This window comes from Chiloscyllium punctatum, chromosome 44, assembly GCF_047496795.1.
Source record: "Chiloscyllium punctatum isolate Juve2018m chromosome 44, sChiPun1.3, whole genome shotgun sequence".
In the NCBI taxonomy this organism is placed as follows: Eukaryota; Metazoa; Chordata; class Chondrichthyes; order Orectolobiformes; family Hemiscylliidae; genus Chiloscyllium; species Chiloscyllium punctatum.
In genome coordinates, this window is record NC_092782.1 from 6,659,947 (window position 1) to 6,680,607 (window position 20,661).

At 38.5% G+C, this 20,661-nt stretch overlaps 1 protein-coding gene across 3 annotated transcripts in view; it reads left to right on the plus strand.

Annotated features, from left to right (window-relative positions):
- Positions 1-10,604, plus strand: part of ntf3 (neurotrophin 3) — a 35,844-nt gene extending 25,240 nt beyond the window's left edge. For all 3 annotated transcript variants that reach the window (XM_072562144.1, XM_072562145.1, XM_072562146.1), the window contains exon 2: positions 3,740-10,604. In XM_072562144.1, the coding sequence (XP_072418245.1) occupies positions 3,740-4,537 (798 nt within the window). In that variant the 3' untranslated portion in view covers positions 4,538-10,604. The remainder of the gene's footprint in view (positions 1-3,739) is intronic.
- The last annotated feature ends 10,057 nt before the right edge of the window (positions 10,605-20,661 follow it).

Here is a 20,661-nt window from a genome sequence, read left to right on the forward strand (position 1 = left end):
GCAACCTCCTTCTTGCTACCTTAACAATTAAGTGCAGAGCAACAAGATCTACGGGGGAAAAGATCTTGAACCATGACTAATTAAGGCCCTAACGCAGTCAATTAATGGCCACATAATATTACATTAGATTCCCTATAGTATGGAAACAGGCCCTTTGTCCCAACAAGGCCATACCAACCCTCCGGAGAGTAACCCCCACCCTTACCCTGCATATACACCTGACTTGGAAACTTAGCATGGCCAATTCATCTGACCTGCATATCTTTGGATTGTTGGAAGAAACTGGAACCCCCAGAGAAAACCCACACAGACACGGGGAGGACGTGCAAACTCCATACAGGCAGTCACCTGTGAGAGAGAGAGAGTGTGTGAGAGAGAGAGTGTGTGAGAGAGAGAGTGTGTGAGAGAGAGTGTGCGTGTGTGAGAGCCACCGTGCCACCACACTTTTGCGTTCCACTCCCCCAGTGTCCTGCCTCACTCAGGTGAGAAAGGTGGAAACCAGGACAACCAGTTTGGGGGCTGGGTATTGGAGGCACCAATACTAAGGAAGCCATTTCCCTACAAGTTGCCTCCAGTCCCTCTGATCCCTTCTCCTCATAATCCCCATTCACTGATCACCATTGAATCCCCTGAAGAGTAATAAACCTTAACCAATAGTCCTTGGCACCCAGAAAGTGTCAGCTTTGACTGGCTGGCAGCTTCTGGTGATCCAGAATGCCAGTGTTGAAGCCTGTGATGGGCTGAGAAATTTTCTCGAGCTGACTGGCGCATGATACATCGAGTTATCTTGACATCGCCAACTAACACTCTTGCTGCTATACTGAGCCACAAAAATGGAAAGCGATGACCATGAAAATAAATTGTCACTGTTTAAAAATATGGGGTTGTCTGTTTAAAAACAAAGTTCAAGATAAAATAAGTTCTCACCGTGGGATTATGAGTCTTTGGATCTTTCATCCTTAAATGGTGGTGGTAGCAGAATCTTTGAATATATTTAAGAGAAAGTTAGGTAGTCCATTGAGAAGCAATAGGGCGGAAGGTTATTTAGGGTAGTTGGGAATGTGGAGTAATGAGATCAGCCATGACTTTGTTGAATTGCAGAACACGGTTGTGGGACCTAACAGCATGTCCTTGCTCCCAATTCATATATTCATTTCTTCGTACCACACAGAAATATTATAGATTGCCTGCTATTATTAGACATTGTCCATTTATTGATGAAGGGAATTGCATGAGGAATGCAAGTATTATCCCATATGTCACTTACTCCTTTGGCGTTCACACACTGCCATGCAAGTAATGCATACTTGTAAATGAGGTGTACATATATCTGTCAGTGTGTCTGCTGAGCACACCTATTGTCCTGGAAGGTGCTTTTACTCGATAATAGGCTTGAAATTCAATCATCAGGAGGTTGGAAAATGGGTATTAATCAATTAAATTATAGCATCTTTCCATATCCATGCAGGTGTGTGGAATAAGCCCTGTGCAGGTGAGCTTGATAACTACCTATATGCGGATGATTCTGCAACAATCTCAAGTTGTGACATTGCAACAATATTCTTCCTGAAATCCTAAATTGGCTCAGTGTCTTCACTTGGCATCTCCAGGTGCACCTGGGTCTTCAGCAGGTCACAAGGGTCACAAGAAATACAGGACCTTCACGAGGCACCAATTTGGTTGGTTTTGTGTTAGTTAGTAAATTTACATTTGGCTATTTTCTTGGACATGTGCCTCCCTTACAATGTGAATAAACAACCAAGACAGAATTAAAACTACGTTGAAACATTAAACTCCACACAGAAATTGCAGTGAGTTCAGTGATTTGATCAAAAGTTCAATATTTGTTAATTCTACCATCTCCAATATAAACAGACATGTTTGAATGGAAAAAAAACCTCTAGTTATTAAAAGCTTCAATTATTTTGTGGCTGGGTTGTTTGTAGCAATGTCCAGGATGGTCATTCCTTCACTGGGAACATGGCAATAGCTGTCCTACAGCATTGCACACCTGGTATAAGGGAGGGAGTCAATTGAAATCGATGGGAGAAAAATCTCTTTCCAGACTGGATTTCACACTCCCTCCCTCTTCCTCCACCTCCACCTCCATCAGCAAGCTTTGAAGTCAGGTGCTGAAACTGTTACTTTCATTTTTACTCTATTTCTTCTGCAAAAAAAGTCTGATGTACAAGCTCTTTAGAAAATGTTTGATCCAATAAATGTTAGGATGTTTCTGTGAATCACTGGAAAGTTACATTTGAAGGAAACACAAGTCAGAGAATCACTGGCAGCATCATGACTCCTTGACCATGAGATGGTTGCTTGTAGATCATCAAACTGCAATTTATTTACATGGCCTAACAGCGGTGCCAGCATTGGGGAAGAATTTATAATTTTTGCTCTTGTTAAAAGTACTATTTATAGCTTAGGCAAATAATCAAACTGGGACATGGAAAGGAGTGCAGGTTTATAGCTCCTTGAATGCAGAGTTGCAGGTAGATAGGGTTATAAAGAAGGCATTTGGTATGCTTTCCTTTATTGGTCACAGTATTGAATACAGGAGTTGGGAGGTCATGTTGCAGCTGTACAGGACATTGGTTAGACCACTTTTGGAATATTGCATGCAATTCTGGTCTCCATCCTATCAGAAAGATGTTGTGAAACTTGAAAGGGTTCAGAAAAGATTTACAAGGATGTTGCCAGGGTTGGAGGATTTGGGAGAGGTTGAATAGGCTAGGACTGTTTTCCCTGGAGCATAGGAGGCTGAGGGGTGACCTTATAGAGGTTTATAATATCATGAGGGGCATGGATAGGGTAAATAGAGGTCTTTTCCCTGCAGTGGGGAAGTCCAGAACTAGAAGGCATAGGTTTAGGGTGAGAGGGGAAAGGTATAAAAGAGACCTAAGGGGCAACGTCTTCACGCAGAGGGTGGTACGTGTATGGAATGAGCTGCCAGAGGATGTGGTGGAGGCTGGTACAATTGCAACATTTAAGAGGCATCTAGATGGGTATATGAATAGGAAGAGTTTGGAGGGATATGGGCCAAGTGCTGGCAGGTGGGACTAGATTGGGTTGGGATAACTGGTTGGCATGGACGATTTGGACTGAAGGGTCTATTTCCGTTCTGTATGTCTCTAAGACTCTATGGAGTTGATTTTTAGATATTAAAAAAGATCATTTAAATCACGAGTTTGTTACCTCAGGACAAGACTCTTTTCTGTATCAAACATGTGATGAAATGCAAATAGTGTATGAATGCTGGTTACACAAACAACCAATGATGCAATACCGTGCAGATTAATGAATTGAAACCTGCAACCCATTCTAAGTGATTAAAGACTTAACAGCAATCTAGGTTTGTTCAATACATCACATCAGTTGTATGACACTTTGATCTTTTATTATAAATTCGGTGTCCTATGATCCTGCCCCACTCACTACTTTACCAACGAACAGCACTCGGAAAGCTTGTACTCCAATAAACCTGTTGGACTCTAACCTGGTGTGTGATTTATAACTTTGTACATAAAATGAACATCGTGCAGCAGAGGGGGGGATTTGAACAAGTGGGCTTTCAACATGACTCCAACTGTGAGAATAACTGAAAAAGCGTGGTGTAACTCAGGGGAGGACAGATGTTTGTCGTGATTTCTGTTCTGTGTTGTAAGACTTGGTGGTCTGCACCATTTCTCTGGATGAACTCTAACTGACACCCTGCCTTTTCTTTCCCCTCCCCCAGATTTTACAGGTGAACAAAGTAATGTCTGTCCTCTTTTACGGCATGCTTCTCACTTATCTCGGTGGCATCCAGGCTACAACCATGGACAAGAGAGGTTCGTCCGAGGAATCCGTGAGCTCGCTCATCATCAAAATCCTCCAGGCGGACATCCTGAAAGGTCGACTCTCCAAGCAGAGTGAAGAGCTGAAGGGGAAGTACCAGGACAGCAAACAGAAGGGCAACACCCGGAGGGACTCAGACTCCATGGGGAATACAATATCTGACTTCCAGCCAATCGTCTCGGTCAATGATGAGTTACTAAGGCAGAAGAAACGCTACCATTCGCCCAGAGTGCTGCTGAGCGATCGGCCACCTTTGCAGCCGCCCCCTTTGTATTTAATCGAGGATTTTGCAGAGAGTCTGGAGGTGGACAACAGAACAGCCAGGAGGAAGCGGTACGCGGAGCGCAGGGGGGGACACCGCGGTGAATACTCTGTGTGTGACAGTGAGAGCCGCTGGGTGACGGACAAAACAGCGGCGATCGACATCCGAGGGAAGCAGGTGACCGTCCTGGGAGAGATTAAAACCGGCAACTCTGCCATCAAACAGTATTTTTACGAGACGCGGTGCAGAGAGGCCAAACCGGTAAAGAATGGCTGCAGGGGCATCGATGACAAACATTGGAATTCCCAGTGTAAAACCAGCCAGACCTATGTCAGGGCACTGAGCACAGAGAACAATAAATATGTAGGCTGGAGGTGGATCAGGATAGACACCTCCTGCCTCTGTGCGTTATCCAGAAAACTAGGCAAATCGTGATTCCTCACCCCATCCCCTTTTCCTCTTTCTATGTGAATATATAAATTATTACTTTAAATTATATGACTTTGCATGTAGCATATGAATGTTTATATTATAGTATAGTTCACAATTTTTATTTATTAAACAAAACTGTCAACTCGTCAGATTAAAAACAATGCTTCTTACAACTCGCCAAAACAAGATAGCTAAGTTGTGCCTTGCTTCCAGCATCAGTAAAAGTCCTTGGACCTGTGTTGTGCATTAGTAACGGGTCCAAGTGTTTACCTCCCCCCGGTTATTTTCTCGCAGCCACTTGTTGAATTCAGTATTGTTGTCAGTGATTTATAAATGGGATTTGGGAAGGCACGTGTAAAATCCAACCACAAGCGATGGCTGCCAGTCATGAAAGTGTATGTCCATCCTTAAAAGCAGGGGGAATGGTATTTGCAGTGAGACTGAGAGGAGGAAGTTGAGATCAGAGGAAATGCTGGCAATACCATCTGTGCAGATAAAGCTCTTCCATATGTTTCACTCAGTCCCCAAGAGCTGTTCTTTCTGGGAAGAAGGTATTTGCAGTATTGGAGAAAAGGTTGCTGTGAGAGTTTTCTTTTTCCCTCGTCCTCTCCTACAGGTACGATTCCTGTAAAATTACTCTGCACAGCAACCCACTTCAAAGTGATTTTCTTTTTTTTAAATACCGTTTGCTGTATTCGCCAAATTAGACCCTCCTTTTTTAAGAGATCCCTTTCAAATTGTAAGACTCTATGAACCAGAACTACATCAGGGAAGAACCAAATTCTTTTTCTTTTATCAATTCCCCTCTACAACAAATTCAGCCAGCTTGTGATTGCCCTCTTTAATAATGTTACTCTGGTGTAAGAAACTGTTCTGTGGTGCTATGATTTAAATGCTTTTTTCCTTTGCAAAAAAATTCAATACTTGCCAATGAAATGTGAAGTTCATGGTTGTGGAACACAGTAAAGATTTCATACTCTGTGTCTTAGATCACTAAAATGGTGATTTCTTTCCCCCAACTCATATCTGAACAATAATAAACAGGTTTACAGTCCATGTAATTTGAACTTCTGCCAAGCATTCAGTATTTCAGTCTCTCACTCCAAAATCTCTTGACAAAATTGACTGTTCTTCAAACAATAATTATAGCCCGGGAGTCTTTTGAGGGAAATGTTACTTTGGAAACTCCTCCCACAAAAAAAATGTGATCATAAGCTACCATGGGAGGTGTATGTAATCACCCCTCACATTAGGGCAGACTGACTGTCATTGATGAAAGTAAAATGGTGTGTGTGATTTTGGTTAAGATAATACAATGATTTATCTTTGATCATAGGATATCTTGTTCAAGCACAAACACAGATACCAATGAATACCTACCTTAACAAATAAATGAATTCTACCTGCCCACTACAGAATGCTTCCTTGATGGTTGACTGCCCATCACTAGCTTTGCCAGGTGAAGCACTGAAAACACCACACTTAAAATGTGGAAGAGTACATCTGTTACTTTAGCTAATGTGGTTGAACAGCATTCTTCTTCAACACATAAATTGTCATTAGGCTAATAACTGAAATAAGTAGATAGCCCTATGTGGCTAGGCTAAACAGGCTAAGAGTTTAGAAGAGTCAGAGCTGATTTAATTGAAAGAAACAAGATCCTGAGAGGTCTTGACCAGGAGATTGTTGAAACGATGTTTCATCATGGGAGAATCTGGAACTAGGGGTCATAATTTAAAAATATGACATTTAAGAGAGATGAGGGAAATGGAATTCTGAGAACTTTGGAATTTCCTTCCTCAAAAGGTAGTGGATACAGAATTTATAAATATTTTTAAGGGAGGAGTAGATAGATTCTTGATTACCAAGGTGATGAAAGATTATTGGGATATGCAGGAATGTAGAGTTGAGGTTAAATTCAATTAAGCCATGATCTTATTGAATGGCGGAACAAGCTCGTAGAGCTTAATGGTCTCATCTTGTTTCTTGTTTGTATGTTTAAGGCAAAGTAGAGGAATCAAATATTGATGTGGCTATATATTATATCTCAACTAAGTGCTCAATCTTATACTTCAGAGATCACCCTTAAGCAAAATCAATATAAAACATGACCAAATTGAACATAACTTGATGCAGCGCACTATTGGCTTGGTTCTTTGATATTCCCTACTGAAGTATTTAGTAACTCAGATCTGGAAGGTTCTACAATTGGCTAATACTTTGTTTCAAGTTGGTTGTTCTTAAGTAAAGATGGAACAAAATCATTAATAACATGGCTACCAGATTTCAGATGTATCAGAGGATGGACAGTCCCAATGAAACATTACCAGAATTGGTGAGTTCCTTTAGGAAATGACTACTAATCTCATATCAAATAGTGTGGATGATAATTTTTGAATAATAGTTACAGTCAAAACTTTTTTATACTTTCAACATGTCTCTTTTAAACCAGAGTTAACCATCCTTAAGTAAAAACAGAAATTATTGGAAATACTCAGCGGTCTGGCAGCATATTCTGCCAAGCTTACTGAGTGTTTCCAGCATTTACTGTTTTTACTATAGCCATCTGGCATCTGTGGTATTTCACTTTTGAATTAAGCATCTGTCTGTGTTTTCTGTTTATCCCAAGTTCCAGTTTGCCACTACTCAGGTCTTGGGTCACGTTCAGAAGAAATGTGTCAGCTTTGGTCCTGAGGTTATACTCTTAACTTGGTGTCCCCAGGTCAAGTATTGAAGCTCCAATCCAGACAGTTGAACATATCATCTGGGTTGAGAACTCAGTGCACTGAGAGAGAATGCTGCTAAATGCAACTCTTGTCATGTGACTACACTAACAGACACAGACAAGGCTTGCAGTAATTTCAAGGTGGATATAATCTTAATTTCTTCAGGAGGAATAACCTGAGGGTCTAATGTTAAGTAATTTTTCTATAACGTGAATAGATTTCATACATATAAAAATGGAAAAGTTTGAGTGTATCCCCAGTAAACTATAAAAGAAGCAAAGTTACTCAGTCCATTGAGTGCACCATACTGTAAGGGTTCAGATGCATGATCTGATTCACTATTTTGGTTTACTTCCTCCCTGACTATTAACCCCATATTTCGGAGCCTGACCAACATTTCAGATTAATATAAACTTTCTCTCTCATAACTATTTTACTTAAACAAAGGCATAAGTAAAAACATCTAGTTATACCTAAATTTTGGGAAGAAAAATTTCCTACAGATGTCACAAGCCTAAGGCCATTGGTCATTAATGGGTTTTTAAGACCTCCACACGTATACAAGTGCTTTAGTATAGAGTTACTAAAAGGAACATTTCTTTAAGCTAGATTTATACACTTTAGAAATGGCTGACAGTACAGTGAGGCAGTACGACTTAGCACCAACATGTTGACCTATGTACCATGGGTTCATATCTTTTAACATCATGCTGTCAGGCACTTAATCAAATACATATCTTTGTAAAGAGCTGCGGAGCAGAGACAAGCATTCCTCTATGTAGCCGACAAGAAGGCTCCTTGAATTCCTCACAGGATCATTCTTTGATAGCCCTTCAATCCATTTCATACCAGATTTGGCACAGACTTGGGAACACATTATTTACCATTGGGACATAGTTTGAAAGATCAGGGAATGTATTAAAATATAGACCGAAAAGAAGGCATTTGATACTTCAGTGAAAGAACTGGTTGAAGTGAAAGTTTAGATATAACCACTGGTACTGCCATGGCTAATGATTTTGGTGCATTTGATAATGAAAAACAGACAGGACCACTAGAGAGCAGTATTTCTCTAGCTTTGGGCAATGGACAAGTTTAGTAACTTGAGGGGCTATTCCATTCCTATTGCCATGATTCACTTAGCTGTACAAAATAAAATTCCTGTTCATCAACTTGAATGACATTCTTCAGTTTTACAGATTTGCAAACTGACACAAAGTTGATTTCCCCAATCTAAAGAATATATGAATCAAATGAAGAAATAGAGTTGGCTAGAATGAGATCAGGGAAAAGACCATTAAATGTCCATTTTTCAGTGGCATTCTCTTACCAAGCATGTGTATTGTTAAAGTTTTACTGTACTGTGAGCTTGATGCAAACCATAGTACATAGAGGTCAAGAGATTTCTTGAAGTGAGTTCCATGAGGTTCAGGTATCATTGACATAGTGGAAGCTAAGGAATTTATGAATTTAAACTGAATTGTGTAAGAGTATTCCAATTTGAATTCGTTTCTAGACAGTTTTTTTTCTCTATAATATCAAGATTTTTTTGTTGACAATAGAGCTCGGTTCTTCAGGTATTGTTACACGAGTTTACATGACATTTCTATTGACAATCATTTTCAGTCCAGTCAGCTATTCTACCATATGAATTTATGTTATTTGAAAGAGTACATTTTTTACTAGAATTCTTGACCATGATTGTAATGGAACCTTATGACAAAAAGCTGTAATTTTACTGGGGTACTCCCTCACTAGTATATAATAGCCTTGTATAGTTCATGCAACCATAACCATGGAGCAATTGTACATTATGTTAGGAAAAAATATAGTTTGAATTCAATGAGAAGGATAATTATTGAATTTTACCTCAAAGAGACTGACAATGTAATGCCACCCATTTAAGGCCCCAGCTGAATGTTAAATTCAGCCTAGCAAATGTCACTATTGTCAAGAATATGCCAACAACTACAAATAAATTTGTCACATTCTTTGCACACGTAGCCATACCTCTTTGGAACTTGAATTTATTTAACCAATTAGTAAATCAAGCCCTTTTTCATAAAAAGCTGTTACTAGTTTGTGTTGCATTTTTGTCCATTAACCATTGCAGAATTAATACCAAAATGAAATAAATAACTATTCACATTCACAACTTGCTAGTTACATTTGAAATGATTTTAGATTCACTTTATTGGACATATATAAAATGGAGCATACTTAAACTGGCTTATTACACTTATTTGGAAAGTTTTGTTTTTGCATTGTTCTGTAACATTCCATAATATACAAACAAGCACACCATTTTATTGACAATGAACTTATCTGTTGACTTTTACTGTTTTTTCCAAAAATTATGGTTGTTATTCTCCTGATGGGTAAATTGGTCAAAGAATATTGTCTGCTGTGTAGAAAGCTAGTTTAATCCCTATACAAAAATCCCTCTGAAAAATCCAAATTGTTTAAATGCAAAATAATAAAAAAGGTATGTAAATAGCTTTTATTCAAATTGTAATTTATTTTTTCAGTGTCTGAGAAACTGAAAGTCTTTATTTTAGTACAGAAGTTGTATGTTCTCTATTTTGTATGTATTGCCTGCTTGCAGTTGTTTTCCTGATTTGTAACATGTAATAAAGTATCACTTGTAATGTGAGCCTGAAAGAAGCTTGGCATTCATCATGAAGCATTGTGGAGCATGAGACCTAGGTAGCAAGGCCTCTGCTTAAAAAAAGCAAGTGAAATATTGGCACCTCTTGTCTATAATCAATGTTCTTCTATTTAAGAAATTAAGACTTGGTTGTGATGTTTATGGAAAATATGCACCTTTAGCCCAATTGCTGTACAAAAAGCCAAATGTCAGTACCTCATGTAACTTTGAAAAAAAATATTAGCATCCTAGTACTGGTCAACTGTCTACTCCAAGTAACTGCACTATTTATATCTACCATACAGAAATAAAAAATTCTAAGTGGCCCCGTGTGAATATTGTCAAGAAACTCTATAAATGGCAAACTGTTCATAATATGTTCCCACTCATAGTATGTTTCATGATTTGTAATTTCAATTGAATATAGTTTTGTACCTGAAAATGTTTCAGCTCCTGTTGGATGCAGTAGATTTGAAAGATATTGCCAAAATGAAAATCAGACAGGAGTAAATTAATTTCAAGATATTCTAGAGGAACATAACAGAAATATATGCTTTTAAAGTTTTGTTATTAAATCTTACACTAAATACTCTGATGTTCATCATTTTTGCTTTCAGCAGCATGTGTTCATTATTTTCACCTTCTGTGAGGTGACTTTGCCCTAGTAACCTGTAATCCCCGAGCAATTGAGATTGGTAAAGGGCAATTTTGTTTTTAGAAATATTTTTTGCAAAATAAATGTAACAGCTTACATAATCAGCATTTCCATTTTCTAAATCCTTTGCCTTTGTGCTAGCAAGTTCTCTCTAACCATGTAGCTAATGGGACTTTATTATTCCATCGTTCTGAAGAAGAGTGATACTGGATTCAAAATGTTAATCCAATTTCTCTCTCTGTAGATACTGCCAAAATTGTTGAGTATTTCCAGCATTTTCTGTGTTTGTATCACATTTCCAGCATCTGGAGTATTTTGATTTTATTCGGACATTCCACAACTTCCGTATGGGCTCTTGTGAGACCACATGCAGAATGCTATTGACCATTTTGATCTCCTATTTATGAAAGCGCATTATTGCATTAGAAGCAGTTGAGAGAAGGCTCACACGGCTGGAACGATGGGTTGTTATATGAAGAAGAATTGGAGAAGTTGGATCTGTAATGTTTAGAACTTAGAAAAGTAAATGGTGAGCTTGGTAGGGAAAATGCTGCTGTTTTCCCCTGTTGGAGAGACTGAAAAAGGTGGCCTGCCATTTAAGACAGAGAGAAGGAGAATAGTTTTTCATTAGATGATCTGAGGCCATAGTACTCTCTTCCAAGAAAATAATAGAGGAGGCGTCCTTAAATATTTTTACGGAAGAGGTAGCTAGATTATTGATTGACGAGGGAGTTGGAGATTACGAAGAGTAGCCAGAAAAGTGGACTGAGGCCAGAACCAGATCAGTCATGAATTATCCAACAGTAGAGTAGGCATGATAGGCCACATGGCATCCTTCTGTTTCTAATTTATATGTGTGTGTTGTGGAAGTTGTCAAGAAAAAGCAATAGGACCTGCATGCTCCCTTTCTCTGGCCACCCTGACTGACTGGATTTTCTAAACTTTAATTTCATTTTACAGTTTTCTCCCCCTGTTTCTCACCACACTAATTGTTTCAGTTTCACTGGAAGGAGGTATTAGTTGCTCAGGCTGCTGTCTTCATGTGAGCAGATGTTTGACCAGATGTCAGAAATTCCACAACTAGCTATTTTTTCCCAAACACACAAATCAACAAAAGCTGGGTTACCAATAAATGGGCTGGGATACGAATTTATCCTTTTTCATCAATTAATTCAGAACTGATTGAAAACAAAATAGAAAACTATCAATTTACTAGGTATAGCATCAAAGTGAAATACCCACTGAATGGATGTTAAAGTCAGACTAGTTAGATAAGGTTTGAATAAACGGTTTGGTTTGATATTATTCATTAAGATTATTCATAATTTTTAGATGAACCCTCTTGACAAGGATTCTTTTGTTGAAAATGCAGTCAGAATTAGGTGTAATTTGCAAAATGCTAGTCCAATTTAATGGATTAATGAGATGCAGTTGTTGACAGACTCCAATCCCATGAAGCAGCCAGTGCCCAGGTTGACTGCTTGAGGAGTCCTCAATCTCATGTGTGTGCGCCAACAATGGCAATGTCAATGAGATATCTCAGCAAGAAGCTAATGGCAGACTTTCAACCTTTTATCTGCATGGGGGCATCTTGCCTGCATCATCTTGCTGCAACCTGAACATTACTCTTATAAGAATACAGAAAGTAGCAAATTGTTTCCTCTGACTTTGGGGCATCTTTCAGCAGTAGCAGCTTCACAGTGTGGAAAAATATAGTCATTGGCGAGGGTTCAGCTGCAACTGAGTTTTAAGTCACACCCCTGCTGTAAAATATTAGCGTGTTTCTATATATATATATATGCTATCATTTTAACTTAGTATTTCTGGAGATCAGTGAGGAGGTCATGCTCAGAGGTACCACAGGTTTGAAATAAAGCAGGATTATTGAATTTTCCCATATGTCCAATACTTGCGACTCTTGTTATTCAAGGAAGAGGCTGTTCTGAGGGTAGTATTGATGCCCACGAATACAAAATGTTTAAACCATGAGAAAAGCATCATTTGGTCACAACCCGTCCTCTCATTTGATGTTGCCCCGTGGACTCATGCAGAACAGTTTCATCTTTTTTGCCATTAGGTTTCATATTGCATACTTGTTGCTGAATTGGGATTTTGTCAAACTTACTTTTGAAATTATTTAATGAAATTTGCATATGCCAGTTCAAAATTTGTTCTGCACTAGACTGAATTAGAAAGTGATTCCTCGTCATGTTTGTGCAGTGGTGATCTTATGTGATCTGTCAGATCTTTATTTCCTCATTTCCCAGTTAAATCCAAAAAGAATTTCCAGGATCTATCATGGTGTGCAGTTTTCCCTTGGATTATTTTTCATTGCCAGTTGCAGAATAACTTCATTCATCTTTTGTCAAAGCTCAATGATTTAAAGACTAAGAGCCATGTTAATTCCTCTATGCGATCCCTATAAACAGCGAGCATGGGTACATACAATAAACCATGTTTAAATACAAAATAAAAGAGAGAGAGAGAAAGAAATGGTATCCAGTGGTTATGGCTTTGGGAAGCAAGCCAGATGTCATGAACAGTTTGAAATTAATTTTAAAGAACCTTGCTACTTGTAGGTTAACCTCATAAAAATGACAACGTTGCCAGATTGCCAAAAACCACCTGGCACATGAACACTTCTTAAAGACGTGAAGCTTTAGCTTTTGCCCAGTCTGATTATGCACAGAACCAGAGAGACATACAGCAAGGAAACAGACCCTTCAGTCCAACCAGTCCACGCTAACCATGTTCCCAAACTAAACTAGACTCACTTGCCTGTACTTGGCCAATATCCCTCCAAACCTTCCCTTATCTGAATGTCTCTTAAACACTGTAACTTTATCTGTATCCACCACTTCCTCTGGCAGTCCATTCCACACATGAACCACTTTGAGTAAAATAATTGCCTGTCATATCCTTTTGAAAATTTTCTCCTCTCACCTTAAAAACATGCACTCTGGTTTTGAACTTACCCACCCTGGGGAAAAGACTCTTGTTATTCACCTTATCCATACCCGTCATGATTTTATAAACCTCTAGAAGGTTACCACTGAACCTCCTACGCTCTAGTGAAAAATGTCCCAGTCTTTCCAGTCTATTTTTATATCTCAAACCCTCCCGTACCACAAATACCCTTTGAAGAGGACACTCGTTGATACAAATAGTCATAAGAAGAGTTCATCAGGTGCTTCTCAGGGCAACTACAAACAGGTAAGAAACACAACCATGCCAACATTGCTGTTGACTGTGTTCTTGAGAGAAATGGTTTATAGAAAAGGGTCAGGAAGTATTGCAAGGTTAAAAATATTGGAATATTGACAAATAATGAAAGAAATTAGACTGGTCAACAATAGAGTTTCAAAATATGTAAATTATAAAATGAGCATTTATCTGAGTGACAGCTATGTCATCAAGTGGAATAGTTGAGCTAACAGCAAGTATACTTCATCGACATTATGGAGGTTTTCATCAGAACTACTGACTTATTCAAGGTGAACGAAAATATATAAAGAGCTAAATAGGTTGGCATCCACAATAAACAGAGTGAGAATTGCATGACATGATTTAAATTGTGCCTGTTGATTGGAACATATACAACATGCTTACTTCATGCGACCTGCATCTTCTGCTTCTAGCCAGCACTAACTGCTGTTCATTGGCCGGATGTATCAGTAGGAGGCCAGTATTATGAGTGGCTAGCTTTGCTTGATGTTAATTAGTATCTTTTCAGGAAAGGTGCTTTGCGGCTGGAGCAGATGCTGGAAGCCATGCAGAGGACAATCTGGTCTGGGATAGTGAGAAGTATTAGAACAAGGGAAGGAGCAGGCCACGAGGTTTTAATGTTGGATATCTAAATGAAGCAAGGGAATTAAAAAAAAAGTAATGACCTAAACTCAGAATAAAAAGAGTGGTGATGAGGACACAGCACCATAAGTGGAGTTCACACAGACTAACTGCGTGTACGGGCATTAGGAAACATATGTGGAGAACAGACACTAAGGAAATCAACAAGGGTAATTAGCTAACTTTTGTATCCAAAATGATATAATTTGATTTAAACATTTAGCTTGGTATCTCCTAATAAAGAGCTTATGCTTGAAATGTTGACTCTACTGCTCCTCAAATGCTGTCTGACCGGCTGTGCTTTTCCAGCATCACACGTTTTCACTCTGATCTCCAGCATCTGCAGTCCTCACTTTCTCATATGCTTACTTTGTGCTGGATTTTGTGACCAAGCAAAAGCTGCATTGTTCAGTGACGCAAGGAAGTGACAATTTGTGACTGTTGCTGAAGGCCAAATTGGTATCACAGTTGGATGGGTTTTCCACGGACAGATCAGGAGATCAGGCCATAAGGGGGTTATCAAGGTTGTCTCCCTTCCTTGTTCTGTTCTTCTTTTCTTCATGTAAAATAGCACAACAAAAATAACCTGTGCTTATATTCATAGTAACACAATGAAATTCCAATGTTTATGGCAGAAGTTTGAGGGAGGCCTGGATGTCAAACCAAAGCAGGGGACATGAGGAAGAATGATCAAAATCTTGTCAAAGAGTCGGGAGCATGATTTTTTTTGTTAGGGTACAATCCCACAGGAGCAAGAAACATCCTGGTACCCAGCTCAGTCAAGTGAGAAGTTGTTACATATGTTTGAGAGTATTGGTGCAATATTTGATAAGGGTGTTGTCAGCAAACCTCTTTGTATTGCCAACACCCATGTACTGCAAGAAAGTTTACTCGACCTCCAACCCTTCCGCAAATTATACCAACAGCTCCTGGAAGGGAATCATGAATGACATTTGTGGTTGGTGACCAGTCCAGAATGCCTGAGGATTCTTGACTGCTGTCTTGGATGCATGAGATTACCCAGTTCTGAACAAACTGAGCTAAAGATTTTCTTTGCGTAGATTAAATGTAAAACACTTAGTTGCACTGCACAACAGATGTGGCTAATTACACACTGGGTACTGCTGAGCAAAACATCTGTTTGCTTTGTGGAGAGGGTTACATACTCATATGAACTGGTGCATTGAGTTTAACTTTCCATTTTAGTTCAAAGTGTTTTGAAGTTTTGTTTTGTAGAATGTACTATTACAGTGGTTAATTGCTAACTGTTCTATCAGCTTGATAAAGCAACGAATGGTGTGTGAAGGATTTTCTTAATCTGTGAATCAGTTTGGGTGCTAGAAATCACATAGGTCTGTTTTTTCTTCACCTAATCCTTTTAACTTGAGAGCCACAGCAGATGGTCTACCCACTTTGGCAACAGTGGTAATATACACTAACACAGAGAAAACACTTCTTTTAGTAGATGTCCTTTTTATTTAATGACTTTTCTCACTGTTTCTCAGGTTGTTCTCTCCCTATCTTATATTTTTAAATTATGTTGACTTGATAAAGTAAAGAGGAAAAATTAATTTCCCTATTGAAACAATGCTAAATGGCATAAATATGTAGCATGCATCAAATAAACACAAGAAAAATTGTTTTGCTTTGTTTTTACCTTCTTCCCACTGAAACAATCTGGGCTCCATTTCATCTCCAATAATCAACAACCCTGGCTTGTTGCCAGGTGGATGTTAAGACAGACAACATTGCCGCCTTCATTTTGCCTTGAACTGAATAAATTGCCAAAGCAAAAGGATCTTATAAACCTTGTAAAAAATTCCAGTATACATTTCTATGTCTATATTTATAACGGAGGCCAACTATGGAAACTATTATTCTGTAACACTTTCACATCAATGGAGACATTGCAATTTTCAGCTTCACATCTATTCCTGGTCTACCAAGAAACTTATATTCCAACTAACTGTACTTGCCGCTTGCCTGATTCGCTGTAGGTTTTCCTGCTCAACTATAGACAGTATTCTAAAACCAAGCGAAAGTGACAGAATAGATTACTTCAAGATGACAAGTAAATTTGAATGGCTACTTGTCCAATTATCGGCTGCTTTCTTCCCCCTAACATTTCAAGACTGAAAGATTGCAGTTGGTTCTGTTACCTAATCCACACTTATTGGGAGTGCTATTTGTACCTTTTAAAAGGATTGGAGTATTGTTTGAAAATAGAAGCTTGGAAATGTGTTGGTAGAACACCAAGGAAATGGGAGCAGATGGTTAGCACTAGGAAAATGAATGAATAGAATGCACTCCTTCTGCACTGAAGATTCCATGGCTCTAGACTGAAGGCGATGATGGACTGTAATATAGGAGCAGCTTCTGTACAGCTGAAGAAGTAACTATACTATACAAGCATGCATTACACATTGCAATCAATTTGTTAAGGTTTTACACCAGAGAGGCAGTGATGGTATATTGACTCTGTATTTTTTGGGTTTAGAGATATACTCAACTGCATTTTTGTCTCAGCGCCTGTTCACATGCTCAATATGTTCAAGTCCTTCAGGAGTCATACATAGGACCAGTGTCACTTCTTTTTCACTTACACAAAAGAAATGTCATTTCAAACCACGAAGAAATAAATCTTTAAAATTATTTCCCCAAATGAAATGCAGGCTGACTTTTGGAGTTATAATTCATAATCATTAAAATTAAAGAGGCAGTTTTATAATATTAATTCATTCTGTAGTACATAATTTTATAATATCGTTAGTGTTTCTTTCAATTTGGCTTCATATATCTAGCTTCTGTACAGAGTGAAAATCTGTCTGTAGTTTAAAATAGAATACATCAGGTTAAATAACTCAATCTTGTGCTCGACATTTCATTTTGCATAGAATTACATATAATATATAATGCAGAAAAAGGCAGCTTGGTGGAACCAATCCAAGCAAATGTTTATACTCCACTCGACTTTCCTCCCTTCCTTAGTCATTTAACGTAAGTGGCCAAATCTTATATCTTTTTCACCCTCATATGCTCATCTACTATCCCCTGAAATACCACTATTCTTTCTACCTCAATTACTTGCAGTGGTAGAAGGCTCCATATTCTCATCACTTTCTCGAAAAAGAAATTTTCTGAATTCCCTACTGGGTTTCTTGGTGACTATCTTCTATGGATGTCCTCTACTTTTGCTTTTCTCCTTATGTAGAAACATTGGCCAGAATTTTATACACAGATGGTGAACACAAACTTATAGTTGAAATTTTGGAGATGAGTCCAATGCTGTGAGGCCAGGTTTGCCCTGTAGTGGTTTAGAAGCTGTCAGGCCAGAAACTGGCTCAAGGCAGAATGTCCAGCCAATGGCCAGCAACGTTTTAGAGCCAGCAGCACCATTGGGAGTGGTGGCCGCTGCTGGAACTACTGGCATTTCCCCAGTGAAGAGGAGCCATGTTGCTGGACATAGTGGTCGCCATCATCATGATAAAATATTACTTTTTGAAAACCATCTGCTGATTTTAATACCATGCACCATCATGGACCGAAATGGTTTTAAAAAGTTAATAAAAGTAGAATGTGCACAGTGATCAGCTGACCACCCATTGTTGGCCCAATTACATGAAACCAAGGTGAGACAAAAAAAGACAACCTGAGTCAAAATTAAAATTTTTGAATGGTATGATAGTCAAATCTATATGCTATTTAATTTGTATATGTATTAGAAATGAAAGAATCACCTGCACATTAACCAGCTTGGAAAGCAATGAGCCCAGACATGGGAGTGTTATCTTCAGTTCACCAGTTTTATTACAATGTTTAACTGTACAGATTATCTTAATCCAGTTTTGTTTGTAGTTCTCTTTAATTTATTTTTAACCATCTTTTTGTATCTGATAACTCTACTTATTCCATGGCCATTTATGTTCCGCCTACGTTTAGTTTGTTCCATGCTCCTGTATCCTTTCTCAATTATGTTGAACATTGATTTATTTCTTCCAGATATTCTCCATCACCCATGTCTCAAGAAAGAGAAACTAATATTTACATAGTGCTTTTAATGACTACACAAGGTGACACACCTCTTTACAATTAATGATATGTAATTGTAACACAGGAAATTTGGCACTCAATTTGCACACAGAAAGCTCCCAGAAACAATGAGTTAATTGTGACTAAATACCTGCTTCCCTGACACAAAAGCAAATATTATAAATGCTTAACATCTGAAATAACAGCAGGAAGTGTGCTACAGGTCTAGCAATATCTGAGGATTGAAAATCAGAATTAATGTTTTGAATCCAGGAATTTCTGTTTCGTGATGTTGTTTGAGAACTAGATTGTGCTTAGGACATGAGGTTAACTTTAATCTTCATGTGGACTGGTAAAATCAAATTGGAAAAGGTAGGCATAAGGAAGAATTTATAAAATATATTCAAAACAGTTTATTGGAACAGTATGTTGTGGATTTAACTGGGGATCAGGCTATTTTGCAGCTCACAGTGTGTTAAAATAAAAGCAGGTTTTCAAAGAGGAGATCCCCAAGTGAACAATGGCCATATATGTGTCAAAATTTAGTATTCAGTTTGAGAATAAGAAATGTATGTCAGAAACAATAAGCTAAACTTAAAGATAATTACGCATGGATGAGTGCCGAGTTGGTTGCAATTGACTGGTAAAGGAGTTTAAGAGGAAGGATAGTTGAGAAACAATTGCACATATTTAGGAAAATAGTTCATGACTCAAAGCAAAGACATATTTCACTGAGGAAGAAATCTTAAGGAATGGAAAAACTGACCATGGTTAACTAAGGAAGTTATGGATGGTATATATCTGAAAGAAAAAAAATACAATATAGCAAAGATTAGTGGTAAAGCAAAGGATTGAGAAACATAAAAAGCCAATGAAATATTCTCCCCAAAAAACTAAGAAGAAGAAAAAAAAACTATTTTAAGGCAAACTAAGTAAGTCATATAAAAATAGTCTGGTTGATATATCCCTTTTACTGATAGGTTGCATTCTAAGATTTTTAGGAAAGTAGCTCGAGTGATAATGGTAGCACTGGTAGTAATCTTCCAAGAATCCCTATATTTAGCAAAAGTCCCAGAGATTGGAAAACTGTCAATGCAACACCCTTATTCAGACAGAGAGGGAGACAACAAATAGCTAATTGTAGACCAGTTAACTTAACATCTATCATTGGAAGTCTATTATAAATGATGTAATAGCAGAGAATTTAGAAATAAGTAATAAAATTGAGTAGAATCAGCACAGCATCATGAAGGAGAAAGCATGCCTAACAAATGTTTTACAGTTCTTTGGGGATGAAATAAACAGGATAGATTAAGGGGAACCAGAAGATGTAATATATTTGGATTTCCAAAAGAGTAAAGATTTCCAAGAGGTTAAGGCAGTGCACTTAATCAGATAAGAATGCAGGGTGCCTGGCAAGAATATTGGCATGAAGAGAGTTTTGACTAACAGATAGAAGGCAGAGTTGGGATAATGGGGTATTTCAGGATGACAACATGTAACTAATGGAGTGATGAACTTGGGCCACAATTATTTATGAAATATATTAAATGCCTTGGGTGACAGAAGTCATGTAAAAAGCCAAGTTTATGGATGACACAAAAATAAATAATCAGTGCCAGGAAGGGATGTACCCTCCCAGTTGGGGAACACTTCAACCGTCAGGGACATTCGGCCTCGGATCTTCGGGTGATCATCCTCCAAGGTGGACTTCAGGACATGCAACAATGCAGAGTGGCCAAGCAGAGGCTGATAGCCAAGAATGGCCTCAACCAGGACCTTGGGTCCATGTCACAATACAGGTGACGCCATTACACGATACACTCTCACACATACTCTTACATATGCACACACTCACGCAAACACTCTCTCATACACACGCTCTCTCTGACACATACATATACACTTCCCACACTCTCACTCATGCAGACACCCTCTCAAAGGCTTATACTCCATTACACTCACGCACACACTCTACCAAGCATGCAGACACGCAAACGCACATTCTCTCATGCGCACTCACACCTACACACACTCACATGCACACACACACACTCACACTCACTCATTCTCTCTCTCCCTCCCTCACATGCACACACACAAACACACACATATAAACCTACAGGGTGAATGTGCATTTGCAGAATTGTATTTGCAGATATATTCTATTTTTGCTCAAAAAGCACATAACCTGCAGACAGTCAAGGCAGGCAGTCATTCCATG